At 36.0% G+C, this 21,928-nt stretch overlaps 1 protein-coding gene and 2 pseudogenes across 3 annotated transcripts; 2 read left to right on the forward strand and 1 right to left on the reverse strand.

Moving 5' to 3' along the window:
• The first annotated feature begins 880 nt into the window (after positions 1-880).
• LOC116138418 (phosphoinositide phosphatase SAC6-like) lies at positions 881-8,525 on the forward strand. Of its 3 annotated transcripts, none has more exons than XM_031424165.1 (20): positions 881-1,007; positions 1,138-1,387; positions 1,625-1,752; positions 1,849-1,940; positions 2,210-2,267; positions 3,449-3,505; positions 3,614-3,647; positions 3,791-3,871; positions 4,086-4,192; positions 4,773-4,859; positions 5,116-5,193; positions 5,484-5,554; positions 5,647-5,745; positions 5,864-5,963; positions 6,205-6,313; positions 6,479-6,551; positions 7,149-7,242; positions 7,827-7,919; positions 8,027-8,093; positions 8,198-8,525. In XM_031424165.1, the coding sequence occupies exons 2-20, from the start codon at positions 1,156-1,158 to the stop codon at positions 8,326-8,328; spliced, it is 1,791 nt and encodes a 596-aa protein (XP_031280025.1). In that variant the 5' UTR covers positions 881-1,007; positions 1,138-1,155; the 3' UTR covers positions 8,329-8,525. The 3 variants fall into 3 exon arrangements, with proteins under 3 accessions (XP_031280025.1, XP_031280076.1, XP_031280142.1); XM_031424216.1 differs by having other exon boundaries at positions 938-1,007; positions 1,128-1,387; XM_031424282.1 differs by lacking the exons at positions 881-1,007; positions 1,138-1,387; positions 1,625-1,752; positions 1,849-1,940; positions 2,210-2,267 and adding exons at positions 2,356-2,377; positions 2,615-2,742; positions 2,839-2,930; positions 3,200-3,257.
• A 4,327-nt stretch (positions 8,526-12,852) lies between these two features.
• Positions 12,853-13,599, reverse strand: LOC116138324 (annotated as a pseudogene).
• A 462-nt stretch (positions 13,600-14,061) lies between these two features.
• LOC116138623 lies at positions 14,062-18,693 on the forward strand (annotated as a pseudogene).
• Positions 18,694-21,928: the final 3,235 nt, after the last annotated feature.

The raw sequence follows: 21,928 nt of genomic DNA on the forward strand, positions 1-21,928 counted from the left end.
GTCTGGTTACCAAATCTCGGTCTTGTTCTTGAAGTGGTGGACTAGACCCGCATAGTGTGGGTTCTACCAAATTTGGAATCAAAACCTCGTTTACCCGTCTATTCCGGTTCGACCCTAAAATTTTTCACACCCTTCTATTACACATGCATGAGATAAATCTGTAGTATTTATTGGAACTTTTTATATATGTTAATTTTGATAATATCTTATTCAATACAAACGCACTTTATAGTCATAACTCATATAGACACGTTGGGTTGTTAATTTGTTGGCCACCACTAATGTATAATTAATTATTATTGCATGCATTTTGTGTGTTTACAGCAGAGATTTGCTGTCTACACTATTTATTCTTTTACAACTCTTTCATATACACATTGCCATCCATGCATCATTTTAATTAATGCACCACCTCCAAACTTATATATACTATACATTCTATATATATTTTTTCACCATTAATAATAATTGGACCATAATAAATATGAATTACTTAGTTTCTCTTAACTATACGTTTAATTTATGAGATCTTTAATATTGTCCGAGAAAAATTCATGATTTGTTTGAGTTGAAGAGAAAAAAAATGGTACTATATTATGCTTATGCTATACTATACTAATTAACAAGAGTTACATTTATGGTGACTAAAGTGTTAACTCTAAAAACTAATGGGGTCCAATAGAATTTGAATTTATAGGCATTAAATTGATATTTTTTCATATTCGAACACCAAAATTACATCAATAACATTGTAGTTAATGAACTTTGTGATGATTAATAATGGGACCAACTAACAAAAAGCTAGGGCCCACACCAGTTTGACGCCAGCCAATAAATGGTTACCACGTATACACCCGAGACGCGGGCAAAGTCGACCCTGCAAAGTTTTAGCGAATCGGTTAAATAATATTCCGCCCAAAAAACCCGTTACATTTTGAAAAAAAATCACTCGCAAACAAACACAAACACAGACGCTCGAAAGTTTCACTTCAGATCTCGTATTTCAGGTAACTATCTAACTTGGCGCTCTTAGAATTTGTTTGTTTGGTTAACTTCGCGCCTCTTAGAATTTGTTTTTTTCCGAGAAAATAGTAATTGAATGTCGGAATTTTTTTTTTTTTCACATGTTTGCTGTAGAGAATTAGATTTGAAATAATGATGGAGCGAGCTGAGTCAGGTCAAAAGCTGTATACACGTATGCGTCTTTGGGAATTTCCAGATCAATATGTGGTGGAGCCCACCGACGGTTCCAGTGGTTCGTCGTTGGCGATTAATCGCGCCGATGGTTCGATGAATCTGATCGACGAAGTTCCAGAATGCACGTCTCTTCGTGTTCCGAAAATTCGCTCTATTTTTGGCATCGCCGGAATGTTAAAGCTCGTGGCAGGTAAATTTATACCGATTCGTGATTTGTGAGGATAATTAATTTTCAGAATCAAAGTAACGTTTCCAGAAATTGTTTGTTTTTATTTAAGGAACCGAATGTTTTGTTTCAATATAGGATATTGAAATGGTATTTTTTTTTCTAAAAAAAAAAAAATTCTCAGTAACGTTACTGAAATGGGAAGAGAAGAAAATTGAGAAGGAAACTTGATGTGCTAATCCATTTTGATTGTATAATTAGGTTCGTATTTGATAGTAATAACGGAGCGTGAATGTGTGGGATCGTACTTGGGACATCCTATGTACAAAGTTGCATCTTTAAACATTCTTCCCTGTGATCATTCTCTGAATAATTCATCAGCAGAACAGGTGAATGTGACGCTACTGATTAATCTTTATGATTTATTTTCGCATTTAAGAGTGTTAGTTAATTGCGAACCTAAAATTGTTGTGCTGACTTGGCAGAAAAAAGTGGAGACTGAGTTTTCTCGGCTCCTTAAAGTTGCTGAGAGGACATGTGGTCTGTATTTCTCGTATGACACCAATTTAACACTGAGGTGAATTGTTTTTCCGTAAATGGCATTTATCCATTTTCTTATTTATTGTTGTACAACTTAATGAAAAGTGATAACTATTACTTCTTTTGAAGTTTTTAGTGCTGGTAGTTTTGTTTTGAGGAATAGGTTACTACTGAGTAGTGACATATCATCAATTGTGATTTATTTTTTTGTAACTAATTAGCTTTTGCTTCTCTCTTTTTCACTATTAAACTTTAAATTCATGGCTCAATTTAGAATCATAATTGTATAGTTATGGTATGTTGCAGTGCACAGCGATTGAATGACTTGGGGGACGAATCTAAATTGCTTCCTTTGTGGAGACAGGTAATCTTTTAAATGATAGTCATGCTTATAAACTGAAATTATCCTTTTTTACATTGGTTCCTCTTTCACTATGTATGAATANATCGCCGGAATGTTAAAGCTCGTGGCAGGTAAATTTATACCGATTCGTGATTTGTGAGGAGAATTAATTTTCAGAATCAAAGTAACGTTTCCAGAAATTGTTTGTTTTTATTTAAGGAACCGAATGTTTTGTTTCAATATAGGATATTGAAATGGTATTTTTTTTTCTAAAAAAAAAAAAATTCTCAGTAACGTTACTGAAATGGGAAGAGAAGAAAATTGAGAAGGAAACTTGATGTGCTAATCCATTTTGATTGTATAATTAGGTTCGTATTTGATAGTAATAACGGAGCGTGAATGTGTGGGATCGTACTTGGGACATCCTATGTACAAAGTTGCATCTTTAAACATTCTTCCCTGTGATCATTCTCTGAATAATTCATCAGCAGAACAGGTGAATGTGACGCTACTGATTAATCTTTATGATTTATTTTCGCATTTAAGAGTGTTAGTTAATTGCGAACCTAAAATTGTTGTGCTGATTTGGCAGAAAAAAGTGGAGACTGAGTTTTCTCGGCTCCTTAAAGTTGCTGAGAGGACATGTGGTCTGTATTTCTCATATGACACCAATTTAACACTGAGGTGAATTGTTTTTCCGTAAATGGCATTTATCCATTTTCTTATTTATTGTTGTACAACTTAATGAAAAGTGATAATTATTACTTCTTTTGAAGTTTTTAGTGCTGGTAGTTTTGTTTTGAGGAATAGGTTACTACTGAGTAGTGACATATCATCAATTGTGATTTATTTTTTTGTAACTAATTAGCTTTTGCTTCTCTCTTTTTCACTATTAAACTTTAAATTCATGGCTCAATTTAGAATCATAATTGTATAGTTATGGTATGTTGCAGTGCACAGCGATTGAATGACTTGGGTGACGAATCTAAATTGCTTCCTTTGTGGAGACAGGTAATCTTTTAAATGATAGTCATGCTTATAAAGTGAAATTATCCTTTTTTGCATTGGTTCCACTTTCACTATGTATGAATAATTGTTTTAAATCTTCATGTTTAGCACTTTAAAGTTTTTTCAATGTTTACTTTTATTGTTACAATGCAATAAACAAGAAACTTTGCTGAAGTTGCAATTGTTTGTGGCAGGCGGAACCCAGATTTCTCTGGAACAACTATATGTTGGAAGTGCTCATAGATAACAAGGTCAGATTTTGCCTAACTTGTTTTTAAATGTTACATGTTTCATCACTTTCATTCCTTCTACAATTTTATGTCACTCACTGCTGATGGTTCTTTTGGTCTCATGTGCAGCTTGATCCATTCTTACTTCCTATAATCCAAGGGAATATCCTTTATCACATCATTAACTTTAGCTTTTTGTTGTTGTGACATGTGGACATTTTGAGTTTGTCTATTTCATGGCTGATTTAATTTTATTACCCCTCTAATTGTCTTTCTGTTTGAAGTGTTTCCTTAACTGATTTTCAAGCTTTCATAACTTCCAGACCGCCATTGGAAGGGACATCGTTGATGTTACTCTGATTGCAAGGAGATGCACTAGGAGAAATGGTACTGAAAGCTTTACTATATCTTCGATTGTTATGTATTTTAGTTCAATAACTTGTTTTCTGGTGGAGGAATTAACTAATTGTATATATCTAGCCTTATGTTGCCTTGTTGGCAAATCAGTTGTTATTTGAGTGTTCGGAGTTTGTTTCACTTTAGTGCCTCGTGTTGTGCTTCCTTTGTCATACCAACATAGTTTAATGTTCATGCTTAATAGGAACTCGGATGTGGAGAAGAGGAAGTGATTCTGATGGGTATGTAGCAAATTTTGTGGAAACTGAACAAATTGTACAAATGAATGGGTTCACTGCTTCATTTGTTCAGGTAATGTTTGATGTACTTATTTATTTACAAAATGAAGGGATTTACAGCATCATTTCTTGGCAAAAGTACTATACATGAATAACCAGCTTTAAACTCAAAAAGGAGAAAGTAATTAAAGAATTTAGATATGCCAAACATATTTTCCATTAATTATTTTGAACCAGGTTCAGGTATTGGACTGTAGATCTCCTATATTGTGTCAGAGTGAAGTTACCCTCTGTCATCATCACCCTATAATTGATTGATGTAGCTATAATAGTTAATTCTATCACAGAAATTCATAAATTTATACTCACAAAAGTTTTGCACTTACTGCATAAATAGGGTTTCCTTCTATTTTGCGGAAATTGAATGCTAGTGCTTGAAGGAAGCTAAATGACCTGGAAAAACTGCATATAAGTACATGACAATCCAGAATAAGTGTGAAGCTTGGTACTCATGTTTTGAGATTGTTGATTATGAAATTTTGACAATTACCAGTAAAAAACGTTTTAGTCGCTTTGATTGTGAATTATATTCTCTTATGTATTTACATCTTAATTGTCTCATAATAATAATAATTTTTTATTGGATTCTGCAGGTTCGGGGGTCAATACCTCTTCTTTGGGAGCAAATTGTTGATTTGACATATAAGCCTAAATTTGAGATCGTGAGACCGGAGGAAGCTGTGAGTACTTACTAGTTCATTGCATGGCAGAGTCATACTACCATAGTGGGAAGGTATCATATTAGGGGAACTGAGATCGTTGGATAAGGATGCCAAGTTTTGGATGAGGATAAATGAATCCTCATTCACTAGTCACACCTTCCCTATTATCATACCTTTCCAGCACAGTAGAAATTTCCTTCACGGATTTATTTTATTATATGCTAAAACCTTCTCCACCTTATAAATGACTATTGATTTACTGCATATTTTGCAGCCTCGAGTGGTGGAACGACATTTTCTTGATTTAAGAAAAAAATATGGAAGTGTGTTAGCTTTTGACCTGATTAACAAGGTGCATATTCTTTTCTTAATGTAATTATTTTTGGTGGATTATGTGATTTTTAAGTATATTTACTACCTGATGATAGTCAGAAACCTAATTGCTTGATGAGCTTTTAACTCGTGATTAGATATCTTGCTAAAAGCTTATGGTAAATATGCTCTGTGCTGCCCACACACATGAATATGTTGCATGTGAATGGATGTGGATGTGGATGTGGGTGTCTGCAGCGATGTGTGGAAGTATGGATTTGCTATTCTATATTCTGCTATTCATTATTTTGCCCCTTTATTTCTTATCAGCATGGGGGAGAGGGACGCTTATGTGAAAAATTTGCAAATGCAATGCAGCATGTCATAAGTGATGATGTAAGGTAGGGTTTCCTTCACTAATCCTTTATTTTTGTCTTTTTTGTCTTAACAAAAAATTTATTCCATTTAATGCAAAGATGTTCTATCATTGTAGATATCTGCACTTTGATTTTCACCAAGTCTGTGGACACGTTCACTTTGAGCGCCTCTCTATCCTTTATGAGAAAATTGAGGATTTCCTTGAGAAAAATGGGTAAGGATTTTCATCTAATCATCATGGATTTCAAACACAATTTGATGATTGTACTTGAATAAGAGTAATTTGCTAGTGGATATTTGTGTTGCTTTTTGACATTGTATAAATTTTTTAGGTATCTTTTGTTGAATGAGAAGGGTGAAAAAATGAAGGAGCAACTTGGAGTTGTGAGAACAAACTGTATTGATTGTTTAGATCGTACCAATGTTACCCAGGTAGGCTAACTTCAGATACATATCTTATTCTCTTTATGATAATCATTAGTCTTATAGCATGTAATTCTTCTATTATATGTGTTGTTGTACCAAACATGCAGGCATGTGTTAGACAGAAGCTTTCATGTGATTGCTTTTGTCTTACAGTTTTAGGGCACTTTGCTTGCTGTCATGTGATTGCTTTTGTCATATAGTTTTATGCCTCTTTCATTTTGATAACTGCTCTAAGTTATGGCTGCAGAGCATGATAGCTCGAAGAATGCTGGAAATCCAACTTAGAAGGATTGGCATTTTTGGTGCTGAAGAAACCATTACCTCACATCCAAATTTTGATGAAAGCTATAAAATATGTCAGTATATTCATTTATTTTATTCAAATTAGTCGCTTTCAGTAAAGATATTTTGTTTACCTGCCATGCTATTGGTGGTCGTTCTATTTTTCTTTTGTGTTTCCTAGTGCTATTGACATGGTTTTCCTAGATTTTGATATTTGTTTTTTAACTGTTTATCTTTAGTGTGGGCTAATCATGGGGATGACATTAGCATCCAATATTCTGGTACTCCTGCTCTAAAAGGAGATTTTGTCAGGTACTTTTCCTTAATTTGATTTATCTGCCTCCTTATAATAGAAAATGTTACCTTGGTTCAAGAACATGGGTAAAAAGCTTTCTGAATAGTTTTTGAGATGGCATTTATTTGAAGCGTCCTGACTTTTTATATTGAGTATCAGTGTCTCTGTGCTAGTGCATGTATGAAATTTTTTAGCCTTACTTCAAAAGCAGATTTCTCCATGGCAAAGTTTTTCATTCTGAACAAAATTTGAAATCGATGCAAAGAAAAGTAGTAAAGCCTGCCCAAACAATATTTTCCCTTGAAGCACCTGTTGCTTCCTCTTTTAGTTGTTTACTGCTGTCTGGATTCCAGTAACCTTGCAATTTTATTAATATTTTATACATATTTTTAGGCTGCGAAGCCTGATATTGTACAGTGGACTAGTAAGAGCTTTTAAGGAATATTTGACCCAATTTGAGAAACATATATTTTTATGGATTGATTTATCAGCGATTTAAGTAACTGCTAAATACTTTGATGGCTGTATTTTATGTGATACAAGGGAAGGCATTGATTTATAGTGTGAAAACTAAATTTTAACGTCCTATTAATTTTTTTATGGTTGGATTATAGATGTGGCAGACGGACAATGCAAGGGATTGTCAAAGATGGATGGAATGCCCTTTCACGCTATTATTTGAATAACTTCTGTGATGGAACAAAACAGGTTTGTATGCTCATATCTTCATTAATGTTGTAGATACTTATAATGACTGAGAAATGGTAGAGAACCTTTAACATTTCAGAAGCAACAAAATTTCCCAAATGTTACCTTGTAAAATCGTCTCTTCTAACAGAACTTTATATTGGTCTCTTCTAACAGAACTTTATACTGTGGTTTATTAGCATCTTTTTTAGGGCTCTGAAAAACAAAATATTTCTTTATATTAATATTATTTCTTTTTAGCGACAAATAAACACAACTTTCATTATATTAATGTGGTCAAAGGCACAAGTTAAGATCACTCATGTACTATAAATTTTGTTTATTTTTCTATTTTTATGGTTTATAGGTCTTCCTGTTTGCGTAGAATTTTATTATTCTTTAAGGGTCTTGTTCACAATTCACATGAGTGTTCATTATAATAGATTCTTTAAATTTTCTGGAGGACCTAATCAATGTTTCTTGCAATTTCTTTTTTAGGCTTTCTAAAGAATACATGCTTTCACTTCTTTGTAAAGAGTTCATCATCCACATATATCTAATAACAATTCTGATTTTTGTTTTATGTACTTGGCACTTATTTAAAGGATGCGATTGATCTCCTGCAAGGACACTACATCGTATCGGTGAGTCGAGAGGTGGCCCCTCCATCCCAAAAAGGAGGCCTTGAGGCTATAGCTGTGAGTACACAAGTTTAACTTGTTAAACAAAATTTTAATACATCTTAAGATTATTCACTTGCAAATTTTGTTCTCTATCTGAAACTTTATGTCATCTCCTTTTACAGTCATTTCCATTGGCTCTATCGTTGGTCGTGACTGGGTTATTTTTTGCAACCTTGTCACTGAGGCAAGGTGAGTTAAAAAGTTTGTGCTTGTTCATTATAGAATATAGCAACTTACGGTAACCGAATAAATGCAATTCCAGAAATCTGACACTTCCTATTTTTTCTTTGCAGTTAAATACGATTTTCGGCATCTATTTTTTTCACTTATGTGGGCAGGGATAAGTGTTGCTCTTGCAGCATTTGTGAGGGCTAATGGTAGGATATTTTGCAATCGGCCTCGTCTGCACAAGCCCAGAAGCTGATTGTGTATTATTTTTTTTATACACATTTTTTATTAACTCTTTTTTCTTTTCCCACTTCCATTGTGAAGCTATCAACTGGCTGATTATTATTTATTTCTTTGATTCCAAATTTTTGTAGTCCATTCTTTATTAGTCTCACATAGAAGTTCGATAATATTTCATTTGATGATATGGAAATGCTTTTCTTTGTAAGAGTCGATCTTCCTGTGGAAGTCTTTATTAGCAATGTTGTAACTAGAATTTTGTCATTGTTGTTTTGTTGAAGTGTTACATTGGGGTTCCAATGATCAACTTCAACTTCACGAAGAACGGTAATATGTGTAAGGCAATACGCGCGAATGAGAGGAAAATAAACTTTCATGAAACACAGAGGAGGGGAAATTTATTCATGCAACTCTAGGGAAAATTATATTAAACCCAATTATATATAGTATACATCAAATATTCCCTTGTAAACCACCATTGGATGGCTTAGTGGTCACCTATGACTCTTAGGTGTATTATTTAAGAAGTTTTGAGTTCTATTCATTGGGGTTGTTAATATGGGTGACTGTTGAGGGGATTTACCCGATTGTCAATTTTAGGATCTCAGAGGATTAGTTAAGATGTGCATAAGTTAGTCTAGACATCTCAATCACAAGAAAAAAAAATTCCTTGTAAATCAGCACAATTTTTTTGAACCAGTAAAGACTTTACAATTTCCTAGATAAGAGGAACTGAGGAAGTATACACATACTAATATGCCTTTTGTTGTGTGGTCAATCCGGAGAGGATAATTCTCTATTAGGAGAGAAGATATTTAGATTAGCTTAATTTGGAATGAAGATATTTAGATTAACTTAGATTCCAACTAAGGTAGTCGAAGATCATGCAACTTCCTAATCTTACGTATTTGAATTATATCTCAACTCTATCATGTAAATGAGTGTTATATAAACCCATCATAACTTGTTTTCAAGGGGACTGGGCAATTGTTCTAAGCAAATTTTTCTAAGAATTATACTGTTCTTTGTAAGCTCTCAAAAACAATAAGATAAAAGTGGACGTAGGCTCAAGTTCTAACTTGCCGAACCACTTTAAAAATTTCTCTGCCATTTACTTTATTGCATTTATTATTCATCCATTGCTGGTTATTCGTAATCACGTGCACATTCATTCCGATTCCGACATGGTCAATCGCATCTCTTTGGTTGGTGTAGATTTCTATATCAACATTTTGACGCTAAAAGGAGGACCTGATATAGTAGCTCTCCATGTTTTTCCCTCAAGTGTCAACTTCTTCAACAAATCCCAGCTTTTTAATCTAGAATCACGTCATCAAATGTGAAAATTTGAGTAAGATAAAGTCTGAATCTAGCTAAGTGGTAAACACAAGAATTGTAGCCCTTCGAGTTAGCTTTCCGACGGTCTACGAATCATCCAAATATGAGGTCTACAGCTCAAGTTATCGTCAAAATACTGAAGCATGTTTCAAATCAGAGTTCTCAGATCACATGGCCAGATCGCTCAGATTGCACGCTTAGATCACTCTAATCTTCAGCTTCAGATCACGTGGTCAGATCGCTCAGATTGCGTGCTCAAATCTCTCAGATTAGAAAGAGCTCACTAGCTCTCTAACTCTCTAGCTCTCAAGCTCTCCAAGCTTTCTGATTGAGCAATGCTCTCAGATCAAGCTCTCCATGCTTTGCTCTCAGATCAAACTCTTTATGCTTTCTGATCAAGTTATGCTCTCAGATCAAGCTCTCTAAGCTTTGTGATCGAACAATGCTCTCAGATCAAGCTCTTCATGCTTTCTGATCGAGCTATGCTCTCAGATCAAGCTCCCCATGCTTTCTGATCGAACAATACTCTCAAATCAAACTCTTCATGCTTTCTGATCGAGTAATACTCTTAGATCAAGCTCTCAATCCTTTCAGATCGAGCGATGCTCTCAGATCAAGCTCTACAGGTTTTCTAATCAAGCAATGCTCTCAGATCAAACTCTACAGGCTTTCTGATCGAGTCATGCTCTCAGATCAAGCTCTCCATGCTTTCTTATCGAGCCATGCTCTCAGATCAAACTCTCCATGCTTTCTGATCGCGCAATGGCGTTCCGATCAAGCTCTTCATGCTTTCTGATCGAGTCATGCTCTCAGATCAAGCTTTCCATGTTTCTAACAAGCCATGCTCTCCAATCAAGCTCTCATGCTTTCTGGTTGAGCCATGCTTTCAGATCAAGCTCTCCAAGCTTTCTGTTGAGCATGCTCTCAGATCAAGCTTTTAATACTTTCTGATTGAGCATGCTCTCAGATTAACTCTCCATGCCTTTTTATCGAGTCATGCTCTCAGATCAAGCTTTCCAAGCTTTTGGATCGAGCCATGCTCTCAATCAAGCTCTCTGTGCTTCTAATCGAGCAATGCCCTCAGATCAAGCTCTACATGCTTTTGATCGAACCATGCTCCAATCAAGCTCTCCTGCTTTCTGATTGAACAATACTCTCAGATCGCTCTCCATACTTTCTGATCGAGCAATGCTCTTTGCTCGATCAGATCAAGCTCTCCATGCTTTTTGATCGAGCTATGCTCTCAGATCAACTCTCCAAGCTTTCTGATCGAGCAATGCTCTCAATCAAGCTCTTCATGCTTTCTGATCGACTATGCTCTCAGATCAAGCCCTCCATGCTTTCTGATCGAGCAATGATCTCAATCAAACACTCTATGATTTCTGATTGAGTTATGCTTTCTAATCGAGTTATGCTCTCAGATTAAGTTCTCCATGTTTTCTGATCAAGCTATGCTCTCAGATCAAGTTCTCCATGCTTTCTGATCGAGCTATGCTCTCAAATTAAGCTCTCAATACTTTTTGATCGAGCTATACTCTCAGATCAAGCTCTCTGTGTTTTCTAATCGACCTCCTTACACTCTCGATCGAGCTCCTTATGCCTCTGATCGAGCTCCCTATGCTCTCATATCAAGCTCTTTATGCTCTCTGATTATCTCATAGCTCACTCATTCGCTTGAGATCACATGTTCAAGATCTCTTAGATCTCCTAGATCGCACAAGCATAATTCAAGTTCTTCAGTTTGAGACTGCAACCTATAGTGCGACAACCATCCAATCAAAGACTGATTTTGAAGCGCGATTATGCACTCAAAAAACTGAGGGGCTATTGTTGTGCGGTCAATCCGGAAAGGAAAATTCCCTAAAGGAGAAAAGTATTTAGTTGGCTCAATTTGGAAGAAGATATTTAGATTGACTTAGATTCCAACTAAGGTAGCCGAAGATCATGCAACTTTCTAATCTTACGTATTTGAATCTTATCTCAACTCTATCATGTAAATAAGTGCTTTTAAACCCATCATTACTTGTTTTCAGGGGACTGAGCAATTGTTCTAAGAAAATTTTCCTACAATTATACTGTTCTTTGTAAGATCTCAAAAACAATAAGATAACAGTGGACGTAGACTCAAGTTCTAATTTATCGAACCATTTAAAAATTTCTCCGTCATTTACTTATTGCATTTATATTCATCCGCGTGAGTTTATCTATATCACGCGCACCTATTTCAATTCCAACAGAGTCAATCAAAATTCTAGTTGGTGTAGATTTTTGTATCAACACCTTTAAAGCTTAGTGGTAAAGTGGCACAACATTTGATACAAAGGAGTGAAACTCAGAAAAGTATTCTAAATTTTCAAAAACAACTGCAATAGTAGAACTCTAAGCATACAAAATTACAAACTGGATTTTGATACAAAAGGAGTAGAACTCGAAAAGTATTCTATAAATTTTCAAAAATAATTACAATAGCAGACACTCTAAGCAACAAACTGCAAACTTCTACGTGAGAAAATAGGCATGCTTAATCCAACTGCTTTATCTTATATTTTTTCTCATAATTTAAAATCTACAGATAAATGTATTTTCATATAATTACTTGATCTGACCTGATTCCTACATAGGAGCTTATGCCAGTATATAATAAGCCACCAAAATTTTATTGCCCGACATGAAGTGCGAAGACACTGTAACTCTGGAAGTGCATTCCAACACTACAGGTACTAGGCTTCCAGTTGAAATAGAAATAATACTGTCACCCATGCACACCTTGCCATAATCTATTAGAGAAATTATTCTTTTTGCGGTGTAAAAATTGTTATGATTGCTTTTTCTTCTTCTCTAAGTATGCTGGTTTCTTTGGAAGTTTAGCACTCCCCCACCAAGTGTGACAAACCAATCTCCGGCCACATGCAGCTGGAGAATACAGTAGGCAATTACTGGTTTGCCAGAAAGAAATTGCTCAGTCGGGCCTCACCAGAACTTCGCAAAAGGATGTCAGGATCAGGAGCTACAGCCAGGTACTGTGTCTTCTCGATATCTACCGATTTATTACACAATGCTGCCTTGCATCTTCTCTCTCTCTTCAATTTCATCAACCAAACCATTGCCATTCTAACCTTCGATGCTTGACTTCATCTTGACTCACATAATTTTTCACCAGTCAATCATTGCAACATTAATCTTATTAGTGCCATCAATTCCTTCAATCACACCATTGCAAGCTCCAGTTGCCTTCGGAGTTTTGAGATCCATCCAATCTATCTTTGTAGGATTCCACACCATTAGGAACGAGATTAGAAGTTTTACGTTCATTCAAAGCTTCAATTTCATCCCTTTATGCTTACAAGACTCTTGAACTGCATGCACTATCTCATCACCTGAAGTATATGCTACACAGACTAAAAGCACCACCTTGCTGTTCTTTTCAGTAGTCCTCATCACCTTCCTGCTGCAACCCTGAAAGGCTCACTCAAATTTTAACTTACCTATAAATGCACTCTAATGCCATACCGGTTCACAATATTTCTTCCTTGAGCATTGCCTGCATCTTCTCCAGCATTAGATCCATCAGTCATGAACCTCATCAGTTTTCTTTTAAATTTTTCAATGCTAAAGGCATAGATTGTCACATATTTCACCCCTTTCATGCATACTTGAGTAAAGACATGAGAGATGAATACCCAGCTCTATGGCCAGCCCTTCTTCCAGATTCCACTTCTTAGCATACCTTCGATTCCATCATGATAAAGGCAAAATGATTCGGAATAGGACCCACAGAAAGAACACGGAACAAACATCTTCTCAAGAAAGTATTCGACCACTAAACAGCTGATTGCAGTACCGCCATCATCATATTTTTCCATTTTAAAACCCTTAACTGCTATCTTCTAAGCAACCTGTTTCAGAGAAAACTAATGATCAATTGACATTGTACCAAATTACTATCCATCACATTGTATAGAGAGCAGAAAAGAATGATGATTAGAAACCAACCCCATTGAGAGCAATAACATATAATGTCTGTCCTATTCCGTCGCATCAAAAACTCTAGCCAGTAGCCCATCGACGAGCCATAGGCAAAGGAGTCATATCACACATGAATACAATTTGATTCTGTCTTAACATGCGGATTGATCTACTCATAAATTATACATGATCATTGAGAAAATAAAATGAAAGTTACACATGCAATTAAAGTTAGTGTAAGCTAAGGCTAATATGACTGAAGCAAAAAAACCCATCAAAGAAATAGCAACAACGCACTACAACCCATGCAAAGTCATTCATTAATCAAGGGAAGCTAAACAAATCCATTCACTGCAGCATTTTAACAAACACAAATGAGAACTTGAAAAGACACATAAATAAATCCAGAAAACAAAACCAGAAACTCACGAGGAATATAATATCGATGCCGTTGATTCTTAGATTCAATAAAGATCAAGATGCTGAAGAGCATCCGAATCAGCGTTAATCTTTGGTCAGACAGTTCAATAATGAAGGCTGAACACCACTGAAAATAAGAGATAAACTAAACACAAAAAGCATAAACAAAATAGATAAAGACAAACCTTGTTAACGAACAGAGGAACTGGTTCAGCTTAAACAAATAGAAAAAACGATTAAGCATGCGCATTACAGTAATTTAATACCGGCGGCTCTGTGTGGCGGGAAAGAAAGGTATTATTTCATGGGCCCAATTTAAACGGGCCTTCCTAATTTCTAGGTCCGCGCACTTTTCGCACTACTTTAATAGGCTATTAGTGGTAATTGTCGGTGAGCGTTGTAGCTTTGAACAAAGGGACTCGATAATACAACTATCCAATCATGTGGCCGTGTATCACCCCCTAGACACACGCAAACTGATGTGTGACACGCACGCATTGGAGGTTTGCATACGTACGTGGTAAAGTATATTTTTTACGCTATATTTTAATTTTATTTTTTCGGGAAATTATGTCGTTTTAAATTATATTATTGAAATTTTAGAAGAGTAATAAACTATCTGTAATTTGTATTAATTACCCTTTAAAATTTTTACACAAAAGAGTAATGTTTAAAAACTAAGGTAGCCCAACCCGGCCTGGTCAATTGAACCAGTTCAACCGCGATTTTAGGCTTTCATAGGTCGAGTTATCATTTTCCTATCTTTGAAATCTCAGAAATTGAGACAGTGATCGAAACAATTAAGGTTGGATGTTAGGGCTTTTGATGAAGAATAGCTAGTAAGTACAATGGTGGTAACGGAGGTGATTTCTGGTTATGAATCGATCAAAATCAAAGAAAAACTCGCGGTGACAACAATCGACTTTTGCCTGTGATTGGCAAGCGAACGGGAGTGGTGTGAAAGTTTTGGTCAGAGGCTGAGGAGAGTATTTTCGTGGTGTAGGGAGGGTTGTTGACGCCGTGGTGGTGAGATATGGCCTAGGTTGTTAACTCCTACAGTGGTAAGATTTGGTCGAAATCGAATGATTTCGGCTAGATCTTGAGTAGATTTATGGGGAACGGCTTAGTGGATGATTGAATTGCATTTATGTGTCGTTGCTGCTAACCAATCGACCGCTGATTTGTATTTGGGGTGTGTTTGCTAAATTTAAAACCTATAAAGTCTTACTTGTAATTTTTAGGGGTGAATTGCTGAATTTTAAATTTTTGCCCATCGAATTTGACTGGCTTGTCAAATCGACCAACCTCGAACTTGATAACTTTACCGGTTTCACCCTAGGTTGGTTATTAAAACATTGCCAAAGACCACTAAAAATACATTTAAGTCTAATAATGAAGATAATAGTTATAGAACATAATAGTTCTATGAGTAATACTACACCCATAACATTTTTTCACAAATTTTCTCTCACAACTCCGCGTGACAGCCCACATTGATCAACTGTAATTTTTTAGGGTGTCTTATTGCAAGCTGACTAATTACAAATTATCACGTCGAGAGTGTGAGAAAAATTTTGTGAAAAAAGTTATGAATAATATATTCTAGTTCTATACATATTTTCAGTGATGTATAGAACATTTTCAATAAATATTATCTTCATTAGTAGAAATGAGAACAATAAATACCATTTAATTTATTTTCATTGAGAATGGACCACAACATTATTTGAAGTTGCCAATGTTGAAAGTCAAGAAAAATATTAATCAACAGTATTATTACATAAAGCCCCTCAAATAATCAGTTAATTTTTCACACTTATTATTATTGAAAAGTAGTATATAAAACCCTCTAATACTATCAAAATCACCCTATAATATTAAAACCCCAAATAAAGACCTCTGATAGAGCATGCCATAATAATCCATATTAATACATCAAACAACAGATGAGAAGTTGCCAGTATTGAATATGACGAATTATACATAAAACAACAATGAAAATCAAACTCCATCAGTAGAGATATTCACCCTTGTGAAAATTGATCTCAACAAGAAAGATAACAATCAAAATCCCAGCATAGAAAGTCATTTCAAAGCCCCTTCCCAACAATTAAAAAAACAATGATAATGCCTATAAACGATCTAAGAAAAGCGCTACAACAGCATCACTTGAGTTTCCTTTCGAGATCACAACGCCACGTATTTGATTTTCTCCATGGATACAAAAGAAGTTGCCAAGTAATAGTATAACTTGTTAAGTTCTCGTCTCACCTAAAAGCTTAAGCTATCAGTAAACACTACATATTACATATATTAAACCAATAGGCCTTCTCACGTCAAACTTGGATTTTTTTTCATTTTCTTTATCCAGTTTGTATGTGGGATTCGAACTTGAACCTTCGGCTCTGATACCATGTTAGTTGTCATCTTACCTAAAAGTTTAAGCTTGTAGATGAAAACTCAATAATTACATATATTAAACCATATAACTTTTGGCGATAATGCCATTTGACACAGCCTAGTCATATATCATATTCAGTAACATAGACAAAGGAAGTTTTTGAGACTATTAGTTTATGATGGCCCCGATTTAAGTAAAGACATTCAATTTTTTGACATAACGTATATACACACACAACTGGATTACTCAACTTTTCAGCCTGTGTGCTGCACAAATAAGAAATGCGATAAAACGGAACATTGAGATTCTCCACGAACCTCACATTTACATCAGACATAAATTTCTGGTTTTACTACATAATCTCGGGAGCACAACATGCTTTTGTAATAGACAGCTAAAAGAATGAAGGTTGATAAAGTACAACTTATAGAAGAGAAAAGGCATACATGCTTTTGTCCCATGAAATTTGGGGTTTTGTCTTGTTACTTTACGTGTGATTCATTTTCGGCTCATGTTTTGACACGTGCTTTGAGTGAAGGGTGAACGAAGATAGAAGGTGGTTGAGCACCGTGTTAGTAGTAGGACGTGAAGAGCTAAACACTTTCTTTGGCTTTTCCTTAATTGCTTCAACACGTTCCAAAGTTTCCCACAACTTCTTTCATGGAGGGACGTGTGTTTAGGATCTGCCTCTAGGCATTTTAGAGCAAGCTGTCTGCCTGTTGGTGCTGCCTTGGTGAGTTTGGCCCTCTATCCGTGCATCCATTATGGTTTTCACTTCTTTTTCGAAGAGCATTGGCTTCATCCACTCAACCAAATTTTGCTCTCCAGTGGGGCGTTTTGTATCAAGTGCCTAAACCCGTCAACATTTCGAGCAGCACAACTCCAAAGCCATATCATCACTCTTAACATACAAATGACCTGTTGCATAATGATGAAATCCCCAGTTAATCAATTTATTTAACCAAAAAGAGTTGATTCTTCCTAATTTTTCACAAGGTAACTCAGAATGGTCCACTTAACACCTGAAACAAACATAATATCCAAATTCTTAACATATATCTTGAACAGTGTATAGTATTTCAAAATATAGAGATATATTACCCGTTGCAATATTTCTGGAGCAGCATAACATATGTGCCCATAACCCTCGTTGTACATGGACTCTCCACAGCGGCCCCATTTCGCCAAGCCAAAATCTGATATTTTCGCATTGTAGTTCTGTAAAGAAAACCACAGGAAAGAATACTCCCATGTTGTTAGAATACTTATATAAGAAAGATTATCTATTGCATGCAATATTCTTAAAGCAACAGATCATTGATTCTTTTCCTCCCGTCATAAGACTAAAGGAAGACGCCCAAAAAATTGTCAACAACAAGATATCAAGCTACTCTTGATTCGACACCTCACCAAAGCCAGAGAACCAGCAGCTGCAGCAAGGACGCAGCTTCAACTTTCTCAAAAATGGCTAGCGGATTTAAAAACTTGAAGAGGCTAATGTCCCCAAGCATTGGATGCTTGACAAGCTTGGTGGTGCATTCGCACCCACGCCATCATCTGAACCCACAAGTCCAGGAAAGCGTCCATTTGATCCTTACCAGCAAAACAGGTTGAAGTATGCTTTTGACATCCCGTGAAGTTTTGCCATCCTCATGCAACACATTTTCTTGTTGATGGCAGGTTAGGACAGATAAGACCTACCCTGCTGGATTCATGGATGTAGAGACTATTCCCAGACAAATGAAACTTCCGACTCCTTTATGACCGAATGGTTGCTTCTCGTCTTCACTCTCTCATGGATGACGAGCCAAAGTTTAAGCTTTGCAAAGTCAGATCTGTTCAATTTGGACAGAAAGGCATCCCATACCTTAATACCTATGATGGACGTACCATCCACTCCTGACCCACTCATCAAGGCTATGCACCATCAAGCTTGACCGAGAGACCCAAAGATCAGAGACTTTATCAATTTGATGTTGGGAATGTTGTCATGGTTACTGGGGAAAGGAACAGAGTCATGTTCAAGTATCACGAACAGGGAGAAGCTAAGGCAGCTTTGAGACCATCCATATTCAGGATCCACTAGTCATGAGTTTGCAACTCGTTGGCAATGTTTTCACCATTGTAAGGGAACAAAGCCAAGGTATCAAGTTGTCTATCATTGAGGAGGCTAGGAAGAGGCAGGCTGCCAAGCTGCTGTTCATTTACATTAGTTTGTTTGTGGCTATATTTTCGTATGACTTGATCTTTATCTAAGCGTTGTATGAATCTTTTAAATCATTTTTGGTTAAAAAAAAAAAAAAAAAAAAAAAAAAAGAAAAAAAAAGCTACTTCTGATTCAGAATATGTTATAATCTAGTCTGCATTTCAATCAAACTCTATTCCAAGCTAAAATAATAAATAAATAAAGAAGGGAAAAAATGAAATCTAGAATTGAACTGTCATATCATTCTCCAAATATCTACATATTTCAATTATATTGCACTATTCTATGTTTTTACTTTATACACTAAAATAGACTTAGATAAAAGGGCAAGAGTCAGATCAAAAACCAACCCCTCAAGCAGTATATTGAGGCCTTGAAGTCTCGGTAAATGACTTTCTTCTTCTGAAGCATGTAGAAAAGCCACTCCTGAGCTGCTCCGATGGCATTTTGACCGAATACCCAGATAGTGGTTCAATGAGGTTTCCATGCACACACAAGCAATCAACAATCAATACCCACAATTCCAGGAATGCACAGTTTTTTTCTTATTTTTTTTTAGCTACTTTGTTTTAACTTTGCTTAACACTCTTACTTGCTGAAAGATGACTTTTCCAGAACTTCCCTTCTGCATGACTCGTACACAGGAGCACTCTTTCTCTCACCAACAGTATCCCATATGCTTGCCAAGGTTGGATGAGAAAGTCTTCCCAAAGTTAACCTCTAGCTCTCATAAAAAAAATAATTACATTATCGATCAAATTACGGAGCATCTTTAGACACATGTTATTCAAAGAACGCTCTTAACCAATTTTATGTCTAACTAGTTGGAGATGCCATGGCCTTGGGCATTATACAGATCAATTAAAGCAGCAAATATTCTTAAAGGAATTCCATTAGCCAAACACATAGCACAATTATCACCTTGAATTTAGCAATGCAGCCAAGTAATGCTTTGTGGGGACCAGCAGCCTTTATCTAAATCCACTCACAGTGGGAATGATTGAAGGTTGTTGCCACCTACCAGCACTCTTTCTTTTCTTTTCTTTACTTTGAATTCTTTCTGAACTCTTCGAATCTAAATGTGGTTGATTAACAAAAAAAACAAATTTAAAAGTCAAGATGATACCTCCATTCTTGCTACCCTGCATACTTTCGGGTCAATTTCTTGAGCAACACCTTCCAATCCACTTTTTAGAAGAGCTATGTCTTCTCATCTATCCAAACGCTTTGAAAACTTTCCCAAACCACCTTCCCTAACAAAGTATCAGACTGAAGTTCTTATTTTGCCACCTTCACATCTGCAAAACGACTTTCAAGTTTTGGCGTCCCAAAATTTGCCCATTTGCACTTTCCATCCTCTCCCCTCATAACATCCGCAGAAAAGGACTTTGCCTGCACTACTACTAGTGACTGATATCTCTGTAGTGGGCTATAATAATTTGAACAGACCTAACCGAATTCAACAGACTGAGTTATAAACCATTCCTCAAAGATACATAAAAACTCGAACCCAATTTCTGTTAACGAAACAAAACTCTACTGTTAAGAGTATCAATCAATAAATCACAACCTGGGTTTGAGGATTGTTGATGAGGTGTTTACTAGTATAGGATTAGCCTCTTTGGAAAAGATCCCCAGCAATTACCCATGTCAAACTAGAGCTGCTTTTTAAACATATTTGGAAGAACAAAAGCGCATAATTTAGAGAGAAATTTTGTGTGTTGTGTTGTGTTGAGGCGTAATATACGGTTGATGTCAAAGCTTGGAAAGATCAGCCAAAGAGCAGAGGATGGCTAAGATGAAAGTATAAAACTGGAAAGGGGTTTTAAAGCCTATCTTTTTGACAATAAGACTACAGTACTTTCTTGTTTAGACACTTAATTTCCTTGAGTTTACCTGTCCCACTTTCCTGTTCATAATTTGTCCTGTCTTGTGGTTCTCTTGGCCAATTTTAATTTTTTATTACCAAAAATGGTTAACAACTCACCTTTTTGCGGTGTTAAAGACCAACGATTTTCCTGTATCATCAACTGCCGTGGTCTTCTCGGAGCTTTTAATGTGTCCTTGTCCCTTGTGAACATTAAGCATAGAGCCTTTGAATACTCTTCACTAATCCATTATTTATTTACTCCGTCATAATGACACACATATAACAATTTCTAAGCTTTATTTCTGACGAAAACCAAAACAAACTGTTAAAAATTGAAGACCTCTTTTTGTGAAACTTAAAACAAACACGACGTTTGTAATTCGTGAAAGGAATTTTTATCAACCTAATATGGACCCATTAGTTTTATTTTGTTCATGGTTCCATTTTTTGTCAACAGCATTCAGATTAAGCTGGATTGCCGCTAGTTGATGATGGTTACCTGCCATTAAACGAATAAATAATTTTCTTTGTATAGTTTAATGCAGGAGAGAAGGAGATGGGGTCTACTAAATTGAAGAAAGTCAAACAACCGTGGCTCCTTTACAGGTTCGATGGAAACGTGATTAGCAAGTGCAAAATGTTGCCGACTCTGACCCTAAGTTAAGCAGTTGCACGGCAACTTCAAACTCAGTACATCAATGTCAATTCTTTCTGGGTTTACATTTGCAGTAGTCAGAGGCCTCGTTTGAGCTTTCTCGTGGAAGATTTTCTCCTTACTTATCAGCACCACGGAAGCTTCCCCATTATTGGAGTTGTCGACTACTTCAGTATTAATGAGTAACGGAGATGCACTCGGGGGTCCAGCTGATCGGTCAGCGGACGGGTGCCCTGCTCCCCGGTGAGCGGGCGGGGGTTGCGGGGGCAGCACCCCTGAGCCCGTAAGCGGTTTTGGGCTTTTCCATGTATAACCGCTGTAAGATTTCTTTTAAGTTACTAATTCCTTTTTTGGGTTGGGCTTAGGAATAAGAATCCTTGTAAAACTAGGTTTAATCTCTTAAACCTAATATATAAACATTCTTTTCTCTTGTTATGTGTGTGAGAGCAATTCATTCATTGTAAACGAGAGAGGTGAGGTATATTGCAATAATATTGACTCAGCTGGACGTAACCCACATTAGGTGAACCAGGGTAAATCGCACGTATTATTTTTTCTTTGTTTACTGTTTGTTTTGTTTTACTATTATATTTTGTTCTACTATTATATTTTGTTTCTGTTGTTGTCTCTATTTCATTCATCCTTCCTGTTTTAGAAGTAAAACTTGTAGAGGGTTAACTTGAAAATGTTATACAACTCTTTTGTAGGGTATTGAAATAGATTAGAAAGTGTAGGAACATAAGATCCTTTCAATATTCTC

This window comes from Pistacia vera, unplaced genomic scaffold, assembly GCF_008641045.1.
Source record: "Pistacia vera cultivar Batoury unplaced genomic scaffold, PisVer_v2 Contig1003, whole genome shotgun sequence".
Taxonomy (NCBI): Eukaryota; Viridiplantae; Streptophyta; class Magnoliopsida; order Sapindales; family Anacardiaceae; genus Pistacia; species Pistacia vera.